The sequence below is a fragment of the Carcharhinus amblyrhynchos genome, unplaced genomic scaffold (genome assembly GCF_965287045.1).
Source record: "Carcharhinus amblyrhynchos unplaced genomic scaffold, sCarAmb.v2.hapA chromosome_579, whole genome shotgun sequence".
NCBI classification, from domain to species: Eukaryota; Metazoa; Chordata; class Chondrichthyes; order Carcharhiniformes; family Carcharhinidae; genus Carcharhinus; species Carcharhinus amblyrhynchos.
The window spans coordinates 5,437-27,101 of NW_027650319.1; the positions used below are offsets into that span (position 1 = coordinate 5,437).

Sequence of the window (21,665 nt, forward strand, 5' to 3'; positions counted from 1 at the left end):
TTCACCAATAACCATCACCTCTGTACATTTCAATATCATGACCGTTGCTGAATCCCCCACGATCAACAACTTTGGGTCATCAATGACCAGAAACTGAACTGGGCTCACCATATAAATACAATGGCTACAAAGGCAGGTCGGAGGCTGAGAATCCTACAGCAAGTAACCCACCTCCCGATTCCCCAAAGCCTGTCCATCATCTACAAGGAGTGTGATGGAATACTCTCACTTGTCTCAGTAGAAGTTGAAAACTTCCAGGCCAGAATAATTCTCCTAATGATGCTTCTGCTGCTTGAGTCAATTTTCACTCTCTCCACCACTGACACACAGTGACAGCAGTGTCTTACTGCCACAAGATGCGTGGCAGGGACTCTCTTTGATGACATCTTCCAACCCACCAGCACTACCCCATCTAGAAGGACAAGAGCAGCAGATACCTGGGAACCCCACCACCTAGAGATTCCCCTCCAAGTCACTCACCATCCTGATGGAAATAGGTCACCATTCCTTCACTGTCACTGGGTCAAAATCCTGAAACTCCCTCCCTAACAGAACTGTGGATGTACCTACACCTCAGGGACTGCAACGGGTTCAAGAAGGTAGCTCACCACCATCTTCTTAAGGGGCAATTAGGGATGGGCAGTAAACACTGGGCCTATCCAGTGAAGCTCATGTGTCAAATAGAAATCCTGGTGAGAAAAGATTTATGTTCAACTGCAGGTCCTGGGAAGGGGGAAGTTGGACAGTGGAGTATGTGTGACCCTGGAGTCTCGCGGAGCAGGGACCTGAGCAATTTCATCTCACTACTTAGTTGGTCTTTGTCCAGTTTTATTTAAATTGTAAAACTTTACCTCATTAGCACAGTATGCCTTTATATGGCAGCATTCCCTCACTTCATCTGGCTTCCTTAGACTGAGTGCATTCCAATTCCCAGGTTAACTTTCCTGTTCTTTAGCATCCACCCGATTGTGGATGAATTATGTTGGGGGGTGACTGAGCTGAGATCCGGGAAGATGGACTCACAGCCCAGCGTGTTCTCCCCCTGGCCCCCGATAGGAAGGAGCCTGATCACAGGGTCAACTCCTGTGACTGTCCCTCACGTCCCCCCAACCCCCACCCTCCAACCCAACCCCCACACCAGCTGGAACCCACAGCCCGTATTCACGTGAAAACACACACACTTCCTGGAGGGAGGTTAGTTTACAAACTCACTCTGCCTCATTCCCCCTCGAGGGAGGGGAAGGGAGGGGGTTAGTTTACAATTGTCCCCCAGGACCTGTGGTGAGTAAGTGATCAATCAGCAACGTTGAAATGAAGTTAAACAACTACAGAAACTACTGACTACTTTGAGCTAAATTGAAAGCGAGTTGATAAAGAAATGCAGGCTTGATACTGTACCTCGGGCCCTGGAGACTGCGGCCAGTTTGGTGGTGCTGGTTGCTATGGTAACAGGGGTTGTGACTGTTGTAGAGGAGGGAGAGGAAGGGCTGATGGTGGGAGACGGAGTGATGGGAGCATCTGGTTGGTGGGAAGAAAAAATAATCTTGAAACAGGCAAGAGACAAAAAAAGCAAAAGGAAAACGAAAGCAATCAAACAGAACATGCATCATGAATAAAGAAAACACAGCAAAAAACCATTCCAAATACACGGATGCAATGAAGCTGAACGGTGTAAACCAATGTATACAGACTGCCCAATGTTAACAGAGAACACGGAATATAAAATAAAGGCAATAAAACACTCAAACATTTCCAGCTCCCACACAATAACAGGAAGAATGGGGACTCTCCAGGATTGTCCTGCTGTCTCTATCAATGTCGATGGGATATTGTTCTCAGCAACACCGGGGGAGAAAGCCCACACAAATCTACCTGTCCTTGTTTCATTTTCATTCAATACATTTAATGACTTGTAAAAAATATTGGAGATGCAAAAACATCTGTTTCAGGGTGAGGTGGGATTTCATGGTGATGAAGGAATGATGTGGAGATGCTGGTGTTGGACTGGGGTAAACACAGTAAGAAATCTCACAACATCAGGTTCAAGTCCAACAGGGTTATTTGGTAGTAAACACCACTAGCTTTTGTACATTAAAGATAAACACATACTTGCAGAAGCAGGATAGTAACACCTAGTCTCAAAGATACTGTTCAATGTTCGTGCTGTAGGAAAAGCTTGTGGCTTTTGTTATTAAATGTTGGACTTTAACCTGGTGTTGTGAGACTTCTTACGATGAAGAAATGTCCAGGGAAATCCCCAGCCAAGACGGCAACTTTAAGCTCTGAGTTCATACTCCGAGGGCCAGATCAGTCTTACAAAATTCACACAAGCTGATTGGAGGCTGGGTGCAGAGTGATCAGCTGGGGGCAGGCTGTGGTAATGGATTCAGATACTTGAATCCAGACAAAGCTCAGACTGAATACAGCAGGCTATGGACAACACAGCACTATGTAAAAAGCCAGCTAGCACAGCCTGAACAAGGCTCACCGCTCTGGATTAGTGCGACCATCCCTCCTGAGTGTTGTACTAATGCCCAGCACCCAGGGCAAGGATCACTGGGTAGAAACAGGCCTCCTCTGCATGGTCACCAAACCCAATACAAACTCCGTGATGGTTCTCTGATTGCAGGAGAGCAAGTCATAGAGTCATAGAGGTTTACAGCATGGAAACAGGCCCTTCGGCCCAACTTGTCCATATCCATCTATACCCATCATACCCATAGAACCACAGAGCACTACAGCACAAAAACAGGCCTTTTGGCCCTTCTTCTCTGTGCTGAACCATTTTTTGCCTAGTCCCACTGACCTGCACTTGAACCATATCCCTCCACACCCCTCTCATCCATGAACCTGTCCAAGTTTTTCTTAAATGTTAAAAGTGACCCCGCATTTACCACTTCATCCGGCAGCTCATTCCACACTCCCACCACTCTCTGTGTGAAGAAGCCCCCCCAGTATTCTCTTTAAACTTTACTCCTTTCACCCTTAACCCATGTCCTCTGGTTTTTTTCCTCCCCTAGCCTCAGTGGAAAAAGCCTGCTTGCATTCACTCTATCTATACCCATCATAATTTTATACACCGCTATCAAATCTCCCCTCATTCTTCTACGCTCCACGGAATAAACTCCTAACCTAGCGAACCTTTCTCTGTAACTCAGTTTCCCAAGTCCCGGCAACATCCTTGTAAACCTTCTATGCACTCTTTCAACCTTACTAATATCCTTCCTGTAATTAGATGACCAAAACCGCACACAATACTCTAAATTCAGCCTCACCAATGTCTTATACAACATCACCATAACATTCCAACTCTGATACTCAATACTTTGATTTATAAAGGCCAGTGTTCCAAAAGCTCTCTTTACAACCCTATCTACCTGTGACGCCACTTTTAGGGAATTATGTATCTATATTCCCAGATCCCTCTGTTCAACTGCACTCTTCAGTGTCCTACCATTTACCTTGTCTGTTCTACCTTGGTTTGTCCTTCCAAAGTGCAATACCTCACACTTGTCTGCATTAAACTCCATCTGCCATTTTTCACCCCATTTTTCTAGTTGGTCCAAATCCCTCTGTAGGCTTTGAAAACCTTCCTCACTGTCCACTACACCTCCAATCTTTGTATCATCCGCAAATTTGCTGATCCAATTTACCACATTATCATCCAGATCATTGATATAGATGACAAACAGTAATGGACCCAACACCGATCCCTGCAGCACATCACTAGTCACAGGCCTCCACTCAGAGGGAAATCCTCCACTACCACTCTCTGGCTTCTTCCATTGAGCCAGTGTCTAATCCAATTTACTACCTCTCCATGTATACCTGTATACCTCCATGTAACTATCTAAATGCTTTTTAAAAGATAAAATTGTACCCACCTCTACTACTACCTCTGGCAACTTGTTCCAGTCACCACTCTCTGTGTGAAAAAAAATTGCCCCTCTGGACACATTTGTATCTCTCCCTTCTCACCTTAAACCTATGCCCTCTAATTTTAGACTCCCCTACCTTTGGGAAAAGATATTGAACATCTACCTTGTCTGTGCCCCTCATTATTTTATAGACCTCTATAAGATCACCCCTCAGCCTCCTACGCTCCAGAGAAAAAAGCCCCAGTCTATTCAGCCTCTCCCTATAACTCAATCCATCAAGTCCCAGTAGCATCCTAATAAATCTTTGCTAAACTCTTTCTAGTTTAATAATATCCTTTCTATAATAGGGGGACCAGAACTGTACACAGTATTCCAAGTGTGGCCTCACCAATGTCTTGTACAACTTCAACAAGACGTCCCAACTCCTGTATTCAATGTTCTGACCAATGAAACCAAGCATGCCGAATGCCTTCTTCACCACTCTGTCCACCTGGGACTCCACTTTCAAGGAGCTATGAACCTGTACCCCTAGATCTCTTTGTTCTGTAACTCTCCCCAACACCCTACCATTAACTGGGTAAGTCCTGCCCTGGTTCTATCTATCAAAATGCATCACCTCATATTTGTTTAAATTAAACTCCATCTGCCATTCGTCAGCCCACTGGTCAAGCTTCAAAATCAGGACGGAGTCATCATCCTCCCACCCACCACCCCCTGCTTACCTCCCGTTCCCGCACCCCCTGTCCCCTGCATCCCCCATCCCCCTGCACCCTGACCTGCAGTGGCCATGTGAGCTATGTTTGCAGGGACATATTACTCAGATCATTTGGGGACAGACTATCCAGCTCACCCTGCTGTTGTTTTGAAAGTCTCACTCCTGTCTAAAGCCCTGTTACAGTCTCCTTTCTGAGTTCATCCCCATTCCTGCAGGCTTGTCTCTGGGCCTTGCTCCCAGCGCAGAGCTGAACTTACAGATGAGAACTTGTCAGAATAATCTCTGCAATCTCTGACCTCTGCTCCTTGATGTGAGCAAGACCCAATAAATTTATTCTTCAATTTAAACAGGAAGCAATGGTGTCACCTGCAATAAATATATACATTAAAGATATACACATACTCGCAGAAGCAGGATAGTTATACCTAGTCTCAAAGATATTGTTCAACGTTTGTGTTCTAGGGAAACTAATTTGAAACTGGGTCTGCAGAAGGCTCTGACTAACACCGAGGTACAGGGTTCACAGAGAGCACGGTGACCGTTACTGCACCCCACCATCCCTCCCAGCACACGCCCGTCCCCCTTAGCTCCAAGAGCCTGTCATTCACTGGTGAATCTGGGCATTGAGGGGTTAATTGACAGTTGACAGTCAGCGACAAAAAGTCTGACCTTTCATTCGCAGCAGTCAGCTTAAACATTGATCAACTGAGAACGGAACAAGGGAGGAAACCGGCCAGGGTCACTTCCAAATATTCCTTCAGGAACATAAGAAAATTTCCACCAAATGTAAAGGATCTTTAACACAATGAACCCAATAGCTGGGAAATTTCAAAACAATCAAATATTACGACTTTATAACCAATGACAATGTTCTTTTTATAACTTACTTACAAACAAACATCTCTATTCAAAAAGGAAGGGAGAGAGAAAGCAGGGAACAGGCCCGTTAGCCCAATATCAATTACCAGCACAACTCTGGAATCTGTCATCAAATAAAACTTAACAATGTACTGTGAAAATTAGAACTTGATCAGGGTCAAGTTATGTTTGACAAAATTATTTAAGAGAACTGTAACTGCGAGGGGAGATTCGAGGAAACTGGTCAAGAGAACAGACTTGGATTTCCAAAAGGCAGTTGGTAACTGCCAAATGAATCCTTAATACGCAAGAACGCACAGTGGGAGATGATGCGTTAGTGTTAACAGAGGATTAGTTAATGGACAGAATATGAAGTCATAACTCGTAGATCAGTGCTGTGATCTCAACTACTTCGAGTCTGTATTAATAAAGAACCTGAGAGTAATTCAGGCAGGTTTACTGACAGGACAAAACTACGTGAGAATGTAAACTGTGAGGAGGACACAAAGAGGCTGCAAGGAGATAGAAACTGATTGAGTGGGAGATAAGAATTGTGAAGTTGTTCAGTATGATGGAAAGAACAGGAAAACAGGATACCTTTTAATGATGTGAAATTAGCTGCTATAACTCAGGTGGAATGTGATAAGGAACACAGGAAGTTAACAAATAAGTGTAGCACATAGAAAGAGATGAGAACCTTTGAATGTGGAGGTGATGGCCATGTAGTATTACCGTGAGATAGTAATCCACAAACTCAGCTAACAGGAACATAGAAACATAGAATCTAGAAGCAGGAGGAGGCCATTCGGCCCTTTGAGCTGCTCCACCATTCATTTTGGTCATGGCTGATCATCAAATTCAATATCCTGATCCCCCCTCCCTGCGTATGCCTTGATCCCTTTTGCCCCCAATTTCTTCTTGAAATCAGACAGCGTTTTAGCCTCAACTACATTCTGTGGGAGTGAATTCCACACATTCCCCACCCTCTGGGTGAAGAACTTTCTCCTCACCTCAGTTCCAAAAGGTTTACCCCTTATCCTCAAACTCTGACCCCTGGTTCTGGAGACCCCAGCATCGGGAACATTCTTTCTGAATCTACCCTGTCTAACCCTGTTAGAATTTTATAAGTTTCTATCAGATCCCCTCTCACTCTTCTAAACTCCAGTGAATATAATCCTAACTGACTCAGTCTCTCCTCATGTGACAGACCCCCATCCCAGGAATCAGCCTGGTAAACCTTCACTGTGCTCCCTCTATAGCAAGGACATCCTTCCTCAGATAAGGACACCAAAACTGCACACAGTACTCCAGGTGTGGCCTCACCAACACCCTGTACAATTGCAGTAAAACATCCCTATCCCTATACTCAAATCCTCTCACTATGAAGGCTAACATACCATTTGCCCTCTTTACTGCCTGCTGTACCCGTGCGCTTACTTTCAGCGACTGATGCACGAGGACTCCAAGGTCTCGCTGAGTGTCTGCCTCTCTCAATTTACTCCCATTCAGGTAATAATCTGTCTTCCTATTATTGCTATCAAAATGGATAATCTTACATCTATCCACATTATACTGTATCTGCCATGCAGATACCCACACACTCAGCCTGAAATCACACTGAAGCATCTCCACATCCTCCTCACAGCTCACCCTCCCACCCAACTTTGTATCAGCTGCAAATCTGGAGATAATACATTCAGTTCCCTCTTCCAAATCATCAATGTATAATGTGAACAGTTGGGGTCCCAGCACAGGTCCCTGCAGAACCCCACTAGTCACTGACTGCCAATCAGGAAAAGACCCATTTATGCCAACTCTTTGCTTCCTATTTACTAACTAGCTTTCTAACCATCTCAAAACATTACCTGCAATCCCATGTGCTTTAACTTTACATAGTAATATATTATGTGAGACCTTGTCTGAAAGTCTAAATAAACCACATCCACTGGTTCTCCTTGGTCAACTCTACTAATTACATCCTCAAAGAATTCCAATAGATTCATCAAGCGTGATTTCCCCTTTGTAAATCCATACTGACTTTATCTGATGATCCCACTGCCTTCCAAATGAGTTTTGAAATCCTTGATAATGGACTCTTGCAACTTCCCCAGTACCGACGTTAGGCTCACTGGTCTATAGTTCCCGGTTTTCTCTCTACCTCTCTTTTTGAATAGCGGGTTTACATTAGCTACCCTCCAATTTGTAGGAACCAGTCCACAGTCCAATGAATTTTGGAAAATAACCACCAATGGCTCTATTATTTCTAACTTATCACTTTTTTTTCCAATGGACTCACATCTCACTTTAAATATAGTTAGCTAACCCAGGCATACTTGCTATAAAAGAGGGTAGAAATGTTCTGGGGACCTGACTTTGAATCCTGCCAAGGCAGATGGTGGAATTTACATTCAATTAAAAAAATGGAATTAAGAATCTACGGATAACCATGAAGCCATTGACGATTGTTGTAAAAACCCATCAGGTTCATGAACCTACTTTAAGGAAGGAAACCTGCCATCCTGACCCGGTCTGGCCCTATATATGACTTCACAGCCACAGTAAGTGGTTGACTCTCAACTGCCCTCCAAGGGCAGTTAGGAATGAGAAATAAATCCGAGCCAACTAGCCCACAAATAAAAAAAATTGAAATTTCTCTAATATGTCCAGGAAATCTGTGATTGTTTTTAAGAAGGTACCATCTTTTAAGGTTGCAGCAGTTGTAGAGATCAGTTGCAATTTTCTTGGATCAGAAGTATGATGATTGTGCTATTGCTGTACTTCATGTTTAACAAAGAACTAAGAAAATTACAGCACAGGAACAGGCCCTTCGGCCCTCCAAGCCTGCACCGACCATGCTGCCCGACTGAACTAAAATCCCCTCCCCTTCCGGGGACCATATCCCTCTGCTCCCATCTCATTCACGTTTTTGTCAAGACGTCCCTTAGAAGTCACTATCGTATCCGCTTCCACTACCTCCCCCGGCAACAAGTTCCAGGCACCCACTAGTCTCTGTGTAAAAACCTTGCCTCGTACATGTCCTTTAAACCTGCCCCTCCCACCTTAAACCAGTGTCCCCCCCTTAGTAATTGACTCTTCCACCTTGGGAAAAAGCTTCTGACTATCCACTCTGTCCATGCCTCTCATAATCTTGTAGACTTCTATCAGGTCTCCCCTCAACCTCCATCATTCCACTGAGAACAAACCAAGTTTCTCCAACCTCTCCTCATAGCTAATACCCTCCATACCAGGCAACATCCTGGTAAATCTTTTCTGTAACCTCTCCAAAGCCTCCACATCCTTCTGGTAGTGTGGCGACCAGAATTGAACACTATATTCCAAGTGCGGCCTGACTAAGGTTCTATAAAGCTGCAACATGACTTGCCAATTTTTAAACACAATACCCCGGCTAATGAAGGCAAGCATGCCGTATGCCTTCTTCACTACCTTCTCCACCTGCATTGCCACTTTCAGTGACCTGTGTACCTGTACACCCAGATCCCTCTGCCAATCGATATTCCTAAGGGTTCTGCCATTTACTGTATATTTTCTATCTGTGTTAGACCTTCCAAAATGCAATACATCACATGTGTCCGGATTAAACTCCATCTGCCATCTCTCTGCCCAAGTCTCCAACTGATCTATATCCTGCTGTATCCTCTGATGGTCCTCATCGCTATCCGCAAATCCACCAATCTTTGTGTCATCCACTAATCAATCCAGTTACATTTTCCTCCAAATCATTTATATATATTACAAACAGCAAAGGTCCCAGCACTGATCCCTGAGGAACGCCACTTATCACTGCCCTCCATTCAGAAACACACCCTTCCACTGCTACCCTCTGTCTTCTTTGACCGAGCCAGTTTTGTATCCACTTTGCCAACTCACCTCTGATCCCATGCAACTTCACCTTCTGCACCAGTCTGCCATGAGGGACCTTGTCAAAGGCCTTACTGAAGTTCATGTAGACAACATGGGGGATTGAGTTTAGGAGTCCGGAGGTAATGCTGCAACTTTATAGGACCCTTGTCAGACCCCACTTGGAGTACTGTGCGCAGTTCTGGTCGCCTCACTACAGGAAGGATGTGGGAGCTATTGAAAGGGTGCAGAGGAGATTAACAAGGATGTTGCCTGGATTGGGAGGCATGCCTTATGAAGATAGGTTGAGGGAACTGGGACTCTTCTCCCTGGAGAGACGAAGGATGAGAGGCGATCTGATAGAGGTTTATAAAATGTTGAGAGGAATAGATAGGGTGGATTCTCGGAGGCTATTTCCCAGGGCTGAAATGGTCGTTACGAGAGGACACAGGTTTAAGGTGCAGGGGAGCAAGTACAGAGGAGATGTGAGGGGAAAGTTTTTCACTCAGAGGGTGGTGAGTGAGTGGAATCGGCTGCCGTCAGTGGTGGTGGAGGCGAACTTGCTGAGATCTTTTAAAAGACTTCTGGATGAGTATATGGGATTGGGGGTTATAGATAGGTCTATGGATTGGTAGGTATTGATGTGATCGGCGCAACTTGTGGGCCGAAGGGCCTGTTTGTGCTGTAGTGTTCTATGTTCTATGTCAACATCCACTGCCCTACCCTCAAAAACCATCTTCATCACTTCCACACAAAACTGGATCGAGCAAGTGAGACACAACCTCCCCTTCACAAAACCATGTTGCCTCTCACTAAAACGCCTGCTTACTTCCAAGTGGGAATAAATCCTGTCTCGAAGAATCCTCTCCCATAATTTCCCTACCACTGATGTAAGGCTCATCGGCCTGGTGACTACCTGGATTATTCTTGCTACCCTTCTTAAACAAAGGAACAACATTGGCTATTCTCCAATCCTCTGGGACCTCCCCTGTAGCCAATGAGGATACAAAGATTTCTCTCAAGATCCCAGCAATTTCCTCCCTTGCCTCTCTAAGTATTCTGAGGTATATCCCTCAGACCCTGGGAACTTGTCTACCTTAATGTTTCTCAAGAACCCCAATACCTCCTCCTTTTTGATCTCAATATGACTCAAACTATCTACACATCCTTTCCCAGAATCATCATCCCACCAAGTCCTTCTCTTTGGTGAATACTGACGCTAAGTACTCATTTAATACCTTGCCCATTTCCTCTGCTCCACACAGATTCCTTCCCTTGTCCTTGAGTGGGCCAAACCTCTCCCTGGCTACCCTCTTGCTCTTTATATGTGTGTAAAAACCTTGCTGACCGATGCTTTTTCCTGACCCCATTTAGCCTTCCATTCTCCTTGCTTAAGTTTCTTCCTATTTCCCTTGTATTCCACATGTGCTTCGTGTGTTCCCAGCCTCTTGGCTTTGACAAATGCTTCCTTTTTCTCTTTGACTAGGCTCACAATATCTCTCATTATCCAAGGTTCTCAAAACTTGCCATACTTATCCTTCATCCTTACAGGAGTGTGCCGATCCTGAATCCCTTCAACTTAACTTGAAAGCCTCCCACAGGCCAGATGTTGATTTGCCCTCAAACATCTGCCCCCAATCTACATTCTTCAGTTCCTGCCTAATATTGTTGTAATTAATCTTGCCCCAATTTAACACCTTCACTTGAGAACTACACTTATCTTTATCCATCAGTACCTTAAAGCTTACTGAATTGTGGTCACTGTTCCTGAACTGCTCCCCAACTGAAACATCAACCGCCTGCAGATTATGTTTATTTTTATAATCACACTTATCTTTTTAATGGGGATTGCTTTAAGATTCAGTGTTTTTTTAAATAGGAAGTCGGTGTGTCTGAAAGAAATACAGCTCAGATGCTGGGAGAGCAGGATAATTACTTATTGCAGCCATGTAGTGTTTACTTAGGAGACAGCAATGCGTTCTTGTCTATAAATGGAGATTTCCCCTGTTTTTTTTAATCAAAGGAATGACAGCTGGTGCTTTTCTTAATGAAAGAAATGGGAGAAGCTGGGTCTGTCGCAAATGTTGGTGCTATTGTGGTTTCAGATCAGAGCGCAGTGCTAGCTGGGGCTGACTAAAGACAGAAATCTGCTCTCTCTCTTTACAAAATCCCCCTGGCAGCTCCAAAACTTTCTACACTTATTTATAGCAAGTACGCCTGGGTTAGCTAATCATATTTAAAGTGTGTTTTAAGTCCATAGGAAGAACATTGCTTATTTGAAACAGAAATAGTGATCAGCTAGAAATTAGAGTTGTTTCTTTTCCTGTTGAAAGATTGTTAAACCCTTCAGAGTTAAACTCTGTCATTTTGTTTGAGTTATATTTCAACTCTGTTCAGAATAAAGCTTGTTTTGATAAAAGTTCTCGAATTTGTAAGTGAAATTACTTCTGGAACATAGCATCCTCTCCTAACATTTAGACAAAAATAGAAAATATTGTTGGTGTCCAGTCTGAAATCACAATATCCCTTGGGGTTTGTGATCAGAGACACTGACACAAGCAATACTGGTCCACAGTGACCTTTGAACTGGGGAGCAGAGCCAACAGGAATGAAGCTCAGAGGCTTTGTAGCTGGCAGACACAAAGGAGGGCTGGAGGTAAATGGCAACCAACCCACAAGAGGTTGACACAGCAAGAAAGCAGGTCCCACACACACTGACTCTCACTGGGGTACGGGTCCCACACACACTGACTCTCACTGGGGTACGGGTCCCACACACACACTGACTCTCACTGGGGTACGGGTCCCACACACACTGACTCTCACTGGGGTACGGGTCCCACACACACTGACTCTCACTGGGGTACGGGTCCCACACACACTGACTCTCACTGGGGTACGGGTCCCACACACACTGACTCTCACTGGGGTACGGGTCCCACACACACTGACTCTCACTGGGGTACGGGTCCCACACACACTGACTCTCACTGAGGTATGGCTCCCACACACACTGACTCTCACTGGGGTACGGCTCCCACACACACTGACTCTCACTGGGGTACGGGTTCCACACACACTGACTCTCACTGGGGTACGGGTTCCACACACACTGACTCTCACTGGGGTACGGGTCCCACACACACTGACTCTCACTGGGGTACGGGTCCCACACACACACTGACTCTCACTGGGGTACGGCTCCCACACACACACTGACTCTCACTGGGGTACGGGTCCCACACACACTGACTCTCACTGGGGTACGGGTCCCACACACACTGACTCTCACTGGGGTTCCAGTGGTTAGTTTTCACACTCTGTGCTGCTGTGTTTGGGGCTTTTGCTGTGAGGCAGTTTTGAAAGTTCTGTAATGTAGAAGCTGTGGGATTTGGCTCTGGGAGAGACGGAGTCAGTGTAATATTATTTATGATGTTTACTGACGGAAGGAATATGTTTTTGCAAAGGTCAGAATCATTATCCTGGGCTAATTTGGTTAGTCTCATTACCATGTGCCGTTAATGATCAGAACATTTGCATCCAGGGGCAATCGCCGTGTGTTGGGGCACGGAGTTAAAGAGCATTTGTGGAATAATCTTGTTGAAGTGAGTGGAATTGCTGCATGTAAATGATGGCGGTGGGAGGAATTAGCGGCTGCAGAGTCTTCTGGCTCACACAAACAGCTCACCCCCAGCAGCTCCAGCCAGGGAAAGTCACTCAAAACCATTTCCTGTGACAGTACAAAGTCTCAGATTAATTAATAACTTCCTTCCCTTGCTCTAATCACACTGAACGGTGTGATCAGCCTGCGATCGAATCAGCTGTCAGCCTTTCACTCAAGTAAAAATCACAAACCTCTGAGAAATAGCAGCAGATTTCAGCATTGCAGCAAGTGTTTTCCAGACTCTGAGTGAGCCGGGGCGGGATTCTCCCAGCCGACTCGCTCCAATCACTAATCCCGGTCTTCTGGAGAGTCTGGTGTTGGTGTAAGAATGGGTTTTGTGCCAAGTGCTAATGCCATCGCGATTCTCCCAGCCCGAACCCGCTTGGGCACATTCACAATCACTGCATCAAATATAACCCACAGCTGGAAGCCCCATTCACAACCCTCATGACATTTACCCCACCCCACCAACAGGAGGCAGTGTATGGGGGGGACCCGTACCCCAGTGAGAGTCAGTGTGTGTGGGACCTGTACCCCAGTGAGAGTCAGTGTGTGTGTGGGACCCGTACCCCAGTGAGAGTCAGTGTGTGTGGGACCCGTACCCCAGTGAGAGTCAGTGTGTGTGGGACCCGTACCCCAGTGAGAGTCAGTGTGTGTGGGACCCGTACCCCAGTGAGAGTCAGTGTGTGTGGGACCTGTACCCCAGTGAGAGTCAGTGTGTGTGTGGGAACCGTACCCCAGTGAGAGTCAGTGTGTGTGGGACCCGTACCCCAGTGAGAGTCAGCGTGTGTGGGACCCGTACCCCAGTGAGAGTCAGTGTGTGTGGGACCCGTACCCCAGTGAGAGTCAGTGTGTGTGGGACCCGTACCCCAGTGAGAGTCAGTGTGTGTGGGAGCTGTACCCCAGTGAGGGTCAGTGTGTGCGGGACCCGTACCCCAGTGAGAGTCAGTGTGTGTGTGGGGGAGCCGTACCCCAGTGAGAGTCAGTGTGTGTGTGGGACCCGTACCCCAGTGAGAGTCAGTGTGTGTGTGGGACCCGTACCCCAGTGAGAGTCAGTGTGTGTGTGGGAGCCGTACCCCAGTAAGAGTCAGTGTGTGGGGGACCCGTACCCCAGTGAGAGTCAGTGTGTGTGGGACCCGTACCCCAGTGAGAGTCAGTGTGTGTGAGACCCGTACCCCAGTGAGGGTCAGTGTGTGCGGGACCCGTACCCCAGTGAGTCAGTGTGTGGGGGCCCATGTGATTCTCACCAGTCAGGGGGAGAGGGGCGAGTGGATGCAATCTATCCATGCCAGGAAGCCGGCTGCTAGCTGTGGAGGTGTTATTGCTGTGACATTAGTGTGCCTTTAAGAAAGGTTTTTTTAATCATGATCTCTGCAGCTCATAGACTTAGGTGATGTCATTGGTGGAAGGAGAAAATGTGCTGTTGGCTGGTCAGATGACAGGGGTTGTTTTTAGTTTGGTTTTGGAGGCAGTATTGGAAGCAGAGCTGAAAGTCTCTCTCTTTCTGTTTTGCTTTGAGAGTTTGCTGAAAGAAAGGCTTGCTGCCACTCTGCAGTGAAGAATCTGTGCTTTGGGGAGCTGATGATGACAAGCTGCTCTGAGGTTTCAAGATCATTTGAAATCAGCATTCAACCCATGGAACAGGATTCCAGTATCATGTGAGCTTTAGCCTGGGCAGTGATAAATCTGTCTAAAGGGTTTTGTTTATTGGATTTTGGTTTTAATTGGAACACATTAGAGATATTCATTAAGAGATATACATTATAGTGGTAGACCAGGTAAGGGGTGGCAGATTTCCTTCCTTAAAGGATATTAATAAACCAAATGGGTCTTAACAACAGGGTGGATATACACAGGCAGGATAGATGTACATAGACAGGGTGGATATACACAGGATGGATATACAAGACAGGATGGATATATACAGACAGGGTGGATATACACAGGGTGGATATACACAGGGTGGATATACAAAGAGAGGATAGATATACATAGACAGACTGGATATTCACAGGTGGGATGTACAAGACAGGGTGGATGTACACAGACAGGGTCTCTCCACATAACTGACGTCTATCGTTCCTGCTCCCCTCCTGTGAATCTGCTCTATATTGCTTCCAAGCTCTCAATGGCCTCTCTAAGGTGCTGAGCTGTGCCCACACTCAGATTGCCTCTCATCCGGGGGGCAGTCGGGAGATTGTGATTGGCCACAGTACCCAGGGCTCAGGAGAGGAGATGGCCCTGTTCTTGGATTTTCCATCACCATGACCTCTCCCCCAGTGGAGAAACAGGTACTGAGTAAGAGTGAGTGAGTTAGTGACCCCTGCCACGACTCAACTGGGCATTGGGAGTGAGCTGGTCAGTGAGGGTCAGGCAGGCATTGGGAGTGAGGGTCAGGCGGGCATTGGGAGTGAGGGTCAGGCAGGCATTGGGAGTGAGCTGGTCAGTGAGGGTCAGGCAGGCATTGGGAGTGAGCTGGTCAGTGAGGGTCAGGCGGGCATTGGGAGTGAGTTGGTCCGAGGGTTGAAGGGGGAACCCCAGTTCCTGTACTTGTCTGTGACAAATGTTTAGAGGCTGAAGAAAGAGCCTGGTGAGTATTAATGATCAGTCTGGAATGGGTGTTGTTTTGTGTCTGTCCCACTGTCCAGCTCTGGACAGCAATGTCTCTGGGAGCACAGCAAGAACAGGCCTGTACAACTCACTCCTAATTCGAACTGTTGAAATGGTCATATTAAAATAACCTGCCTTGTTCATTCTGTGAGCAGGCTGGAAGGAAAGAAGTGGCTTCGCACTGTGTGTGATTGGATTAATTATCTGTCAATGAAACTGGGAGGATGGGTCTGAGTGAACCATTCAGGAAGGGAGCGCTGTGTCAGAGTGTGTGTGAGTGACAATGTGACAGTGGAAAGCAGTGGTGATGATGGGTTAATCTGCAGCCTAAATGGATTCTGATTAGCAATGGGGAGAGAGGGAGAGAGACAGGAGAGCTGATCTTGCTGATAGTGTACAATGTTGATAGGTAACATGAGTGAATTGCTGTGTGATGCTCTCTCCTCATTCAGTGCCATTTATTCCAGTTACTCAGCAGTCGCAGCAGAATGGGAATCACCGTGAGAGTCAGACAGAGACTGGAGTGGCAATTCATTGAATTCTACTGAGCTTCCCGACCAGGATCTGTGGTGATTACTAACAGGGTAATCACACTCACACTGAGGCAAAGCTAACACATTTTAATATGTACATTAAAAAATAAAACTAGGGGCATCATCAAGGGAAAAGGTATTGAAATTGTAGGGGAATGAGGAGCGAGGAGTGGAGACAGCGATGCTGCAGACTCAGAGAGGCTGCTCTCCCCACACCCCCGGCACAATAAACACAGCTCACACAGACAGCCACTGGAAACAGGATCGTGGGAAAGCAGCAGAGACACAACCCTGGGGACGGTGCCACACAGACTGGGGCTAGGGGAGTGGGGCTGGGGGGGAGTGGGGCTGGGGGGGCAGAGGGGCTTGGGGGGGGAGAGGGGCTTGGGGGGGGAGAGGGGCTGGGGGGGGGAGAGGGGCTGGGGGGGAGAGGGGCTGGGGGGGGGAGAGGGGCTGGGGGGGGGAGAGGGGCTGGGGGGGGGAGAGGGGCTGGGGGGGGGAGAGGGGCTGGGGGGGGAGAGGGGCTGGGGGGGGGAGAGGGGCTGGGGGGGGGAGAGGGGCTGGGGGGGGAGAGGGGCTGGTGGGGGGGGGAGTGGGGCTGGGGGGGGGGGGGTGGGGCTGGGGGGGGAGTGGGGCTGGTGGTGGGGGGGGGAGTGGGGCTGGGGGGGGGGGAGTGGAGGCCTGTGACCAGCGGTGTGCCTCAGGGATCGGTGCTGGGCCCACTGTTATTTGTCATTTATATTAATGATTTGGATGAGAATATAGGGGGCATGGTTAGTAAGTTTGCAGATGACACCAAGATTGGTGGCATAGTGAACAGTGAGGAAAGTTATTTCCAATTGCAATGGGATCTTGATCAATTGGGCCAGTGAGCTGACGAATGGCAGATGGAGTTTAATTTAGACAAATGTGAGGTGATGCATGTTGGTCGATTGAACCAGGGCAGGACTTACTCAGTTAATGGTAGGGCACTGGGGAGAGTTACAGAACAAAGAGATCTAGGGGTACAGGTTCATAGCTCCTTGAAAGTGGAGTCACAGGTGGACAGAGTGGTGAAGAAGGCATTCAGCATGCTTGGTTTCATCGATCAGAACATTGAATACAGGAGTCGGGATGTCTTGTTGAAGTTGTACAAGACATTGGTAAGGCCACACTTGGAATACTGTGTACAGTTCTGGTCACCCTATTATAGAAAGGATATTATTAAACTAGAAAGAGTGCAGAAAAGATTTACTAGGATGCTACCGGGACTTGATGGATTGAGTTATGAGGAGAGGTTGGATAGACTGGGTCATTTTTCTCTGGAGCGTAGGAGGTTGAGGGGTGATCTTATAGAGGTCTATAAAATAATGAGGGGCACAGATCAGCTAGATAGTCAATATCTTTTCCCAAAGGTAGGGGAGTCTAAAACTAGAGGGCGTAGGTTTAAGGTGAGAGGGGAGAGATACAAATGTGTCCAGAGGGGCAATTTTTTCACACAGAGTGGTGACTGGAACAAGCTGCCTGAGGCAGTAGTAGAGGCGGGCACAATTTTGTTTTTTAAAAAGCATTTAGATAGTTCCATGGGTACAATGTGTATAGAGGGATATGGGCCAAATGCGGGCAATTGGGATTAGCTTAATAGTAAAAACTGGGTGGCATGAACAAGTTGGGCTGAAGGGCCTGTTTCCATGCTGTAAACCTGTATAACTCTAAATCGAATCTAATAGTGTAAAAGCAAATCAGAGTGAATACACAGAATGAGAGAGTACACTCTGATACTGTCCAATGGATACCTGGAATAGAAGTGCTGCTTGAAGGGTTATGGTGACTCACCATATACAAAGAGGATGTACTCAGCACTGTTGTGGCCCATGGTGTTTGTTGCCTCACAGTAATACGTTCCATTGTCCGTTTTATTCAGGGCACTGATGATGAGGACATTTCCCTCCACCACCATCCTGTCCGGGTCCGGCAACTCGGCACCATCCTTCTTCCACTTGACTGCCTCAGGTCTGGAATGAAACAAAACCCATCCCAATCAACAAACAATCCATACACAGGATCTATACACACTCCCTCAGCACTGACCCTCTGACAGTGCGGCACTCCCTCAGCACTGACCCTCCGACAGTGCGGCACTCCCTCAGCACTGACCCTCTGACAGTGCGGCACTCCCTCAGCACTGACCCTCTGACAGTGCGGCACTCCCTCAGCACTGACCCTCCGACAGTGCGGCGCTCCCTCAGCACTGACCCTCTGACAGTGCGGCACTCCCTCAGCACTGACCCTCCGACAGTGCGGCACTCCCTCAGCACTGACCCTCCGACAGTGTGGCACTCCCGCAGCACTGACCCTCTGACAGTGCAGCGCTCCCTCAGCACTGACCCTCCGACAGTGTGGCACTCCCGCAGCACTGACCCTCTGACAGTGCAGCGCTCCCTCAGCACTGACCCTCTGACAGTGCGGCACTCCCTCAGCACTGACATAAGAACATAAGAAATAGGAGCAGGAGTAGGCCATCTAGCCCTTCGAGCCTGCCCCACCATTCAACAAGATCATGGCTGATCTGTCGTGTCTCAGTTCCGCATTCCCGCCCTCTCCCCATAACCCTTAATCCCCTCTCTTATCAAAAACCCATCAACCCGCTTCTTAAAAATATTTAGCGAGGCAGCCTCCACCACTTCAACGGGCAGAGAATTCCAGAGATTCACCACCCTTTGAGTGAAGAAGTTCCTCCTCAACTCCGTTCGAAACCGCCCCCCCTTTATCTTGAGGCTGTGCCCCCTAGTCCTCCTGTCCTTTCTGAGTGGGAAGAGTCTCTCCACCTCTATCCTATCCATCCCATTCATCATCTTATACGTCTCAATGAGATCTCCCCTCATTCTTCTAAACTCTAACGAGTACAAGCCCAGTTTATTCAGCCTCTCCTCATAGCTCAACCCCCTCAACTCCGGCATCAGCCTAGTAAGTGCAGAGGAGTGCAGAGGAGGTTTACTAGGCTGATACCGGAGTTGAGGGGGTTGAGCTATGAGGAGAGGCTGAATAAACTAGGCTTGTACTCGTTAGAGTTTAGAAGAATGAGGGGAGATCTCATTGAGACGTATAAGATGATGAATGGGATGGATAGGATAGAGGTGGAGAGACTCTTCCCGCTCAAAAAAGACAGTAGGACTAGGGGGCACAGCCTCAAGATAAAGGGGAGGCGGTTTCGAACGGAGTTGAGGAGGAACTTCTTCACTCAAAGGGTGGTGAATCTCTGGAATTCTCTGCCCGTTGAAGTGGTGGAGGCTGCCTCGCTAAATATTTTTAAGAAGTGGGTTGATGGGTTCTTGATAAGAGAGGGGATTAAGGGTTATGGGGAGAGGGCGGGAAAGTGGAACTGAGCCACAACAGATCAGCCATGATCTTATTGAATGGCGGGGCAGGCTCGAAGGGCTAGATGGCCTACTCCTGCTCCTATTTCTTATGTTCTTATGTTCTTATAAACCTCCTCTGCACTCCCTTCAAGGCCAAAATATCCTTGCGCAGGTGCGGCGCCCAAAACTGCACACAGTACTCCAGCTGCGGCCTCACCAATGCCCTATACAGCTGCAGCAAGACCTCCCTACTTTTATATTCAATCCCCCTCGCTATGAAGGCCAGCATCCCATTCGCCTTCCTGACCACCTGCTGCACCTGCAAGCTGGGTTTTTGCGACTCATGCACAAGGACCCCGAGGTCCCTCTGCACCGTCGCCTGCTGCAGTTTTTCACCACGTAAGTAATAATCCTTCCTACCATTATTCCTACCAAAGTGGACCACCTCACACTTGCCAACATTAAATTCCATTTGCCATTTCCTGGCCCATTCGCCCAGCCTATCTAGATCCTTCTGCAGACTCTCCACACCCTCCGCACAATTTGCCGTTCCACCAATTTTGGTGTCATCAGCAAATTTCGACACCATACACTCGGTTCCCTCCTCCAGATCATCTATATAAATGGTAAATAGCTGAGGGCCCAGCACCGACCCCTGGGGCACTCAAGTGCGGCACTCCCTCAGCACTGACCCTCTGACAGACCCTCCCTCAGGGAGACATTTCTGTCCCCTCGGCACTCTGTCCTGGTGTTGCCATCACTTTTCACCAATCACCTGAACCCCATGCCCACTGATTCTCAATCCTTCCACAAATGGGAACAATTTTTCCTGATCTATTTGGTCCAAATCCCTCCTGATTTTGAATACCTCCATCAACACTCAATGATCTCTCCCCCAAGGAGAATAGTCCCAGCACGGTGGCACAGTGGTTAGCACTGCTGCCTCACAGCGCCAGGGATCTGGGTTCAATTCCCAGCTTGGGTCACTGTCTGTGTGGAGTCTGCACATTCTCCCTGTATCTGCGTGGGTTTCCTCTGGGTGCTCCAGTTTCCTCCCACAGTCCACACATCATAGAAACCCTACAGTACATAAAGAGGCCATTTGGCCCATCGAGTCTGCATTGACCACAATCTGACCCAGATCTTACTCCCATATTCCCACATAATTTCCGCTAATCTCTACGCATATTAAGACTCTAAGGGGCAATTTTTAGCATCTTCAATCAACCTAACCTGCACATCCTTGGCCTTATAACATGTACAGGTTAGGTGGATTGGCCATACTAAAACTGCCCCTTAGTGTCAGGGCATTAGTGGGGTAAATAAATGGGGGCTAGGTGGAAAGGGCCTGGGTGGGATTGTGGTCAGTGTAGACTCGATGGGCCGAATGGCCTCTTCTGCACTGAAGGGATTGAAGAATTCTATGATTCTCCAGCCTGTCCATACAACACAGGCTGCGCATCCACTCTGGTGAATGAGCTCTGCACTCTCTCCAATGCAGTGTGAAGCAGCACTGGGGAACAGTGACCCACTCTGACACTCAGTCACACCCCAGCACAAATCACACAGCCGATAGTAAAGGGAAATACTGCCAGTGCTGGAACAGGAAACAGCAGGAAATGCTGGAGATTCTCAGCAGCTCTGACTGTGTCTGTGGAGAGAGAATCAGTGCCATGATGTGGAGATGCTGGTGTTGGACTGGGGTAAACACAGTAAGAAGTCTCACACCACCAGGTTAAAGTCCAACAGGTTTATTTGGTAGCAAAAGCCACTAGCTTTCGGGGTTTGCCCCTTTGTCAGGTGAGTGAGGCCAACGTTTCCAAGTCTGGATGACCATTTGTCAGAGCTGTGTGTGTGTGTGTGTGTGTGTGTGTGTGTGTGTGTGTGTCTGTGTGTGTGAGAGTGTGTGTGAGTGTGCGTGTCTGTGTGTGTCTGTGTGCATCTGTGTGTATGAGTATATGTATGTGCATGTGTCTGTGTGCATGTGAATGCGTGTCAGTGAGAGTGTGTCTGTGAGTGAGTGTGAGTGTATGAGTGTGAATGAGTGAGAGAGTGTGTGACTGAGTGTGCGAGTGCGAGTGTGTGAGTGAGTGTGTGTTTGAGTGTGAGTATGTGTGATACTAAAGGCAGAATGGGAACTCTGTTATTGTGGCTGTACCTCAGGATTCATTGGCCACTTACTTTGAAATAAATGGTGCTGGGAGTGAGGGT

General features: G+C 47.5%; 1 protein-coding gene across 1 annotated transcript in view; it reads right to left on the reverse strand.

Annotated features, from left to right (window-relative positions):
- Positions 1–1,317: 1,317 nt before the first annotated feature.
- LOC145339640 (cell adhesion molecule 2-like) overlaps positions 1,318–21,665 on the reverse strand; it is a 62,076-nt gene continuing 41,728 nt past the window's right edge. The window contains exons 4-5 of the mRNA XM_080184150.1: positions 17,932–18,110; positions 1,318–1,518 (exon numbers count right to left, since the gene is read on the reverse strand). Coding sequence (XP_080040276.1) covers positions 1,352–1,518; positions 17,932–18,110 — 346 coding nt within the window. The 3' untranslated portion in view covers positions 1,318–1,351. The remainder of the gene's footprint in view (positions 1,519–17,931; positions 18,111–21,665) is intronic.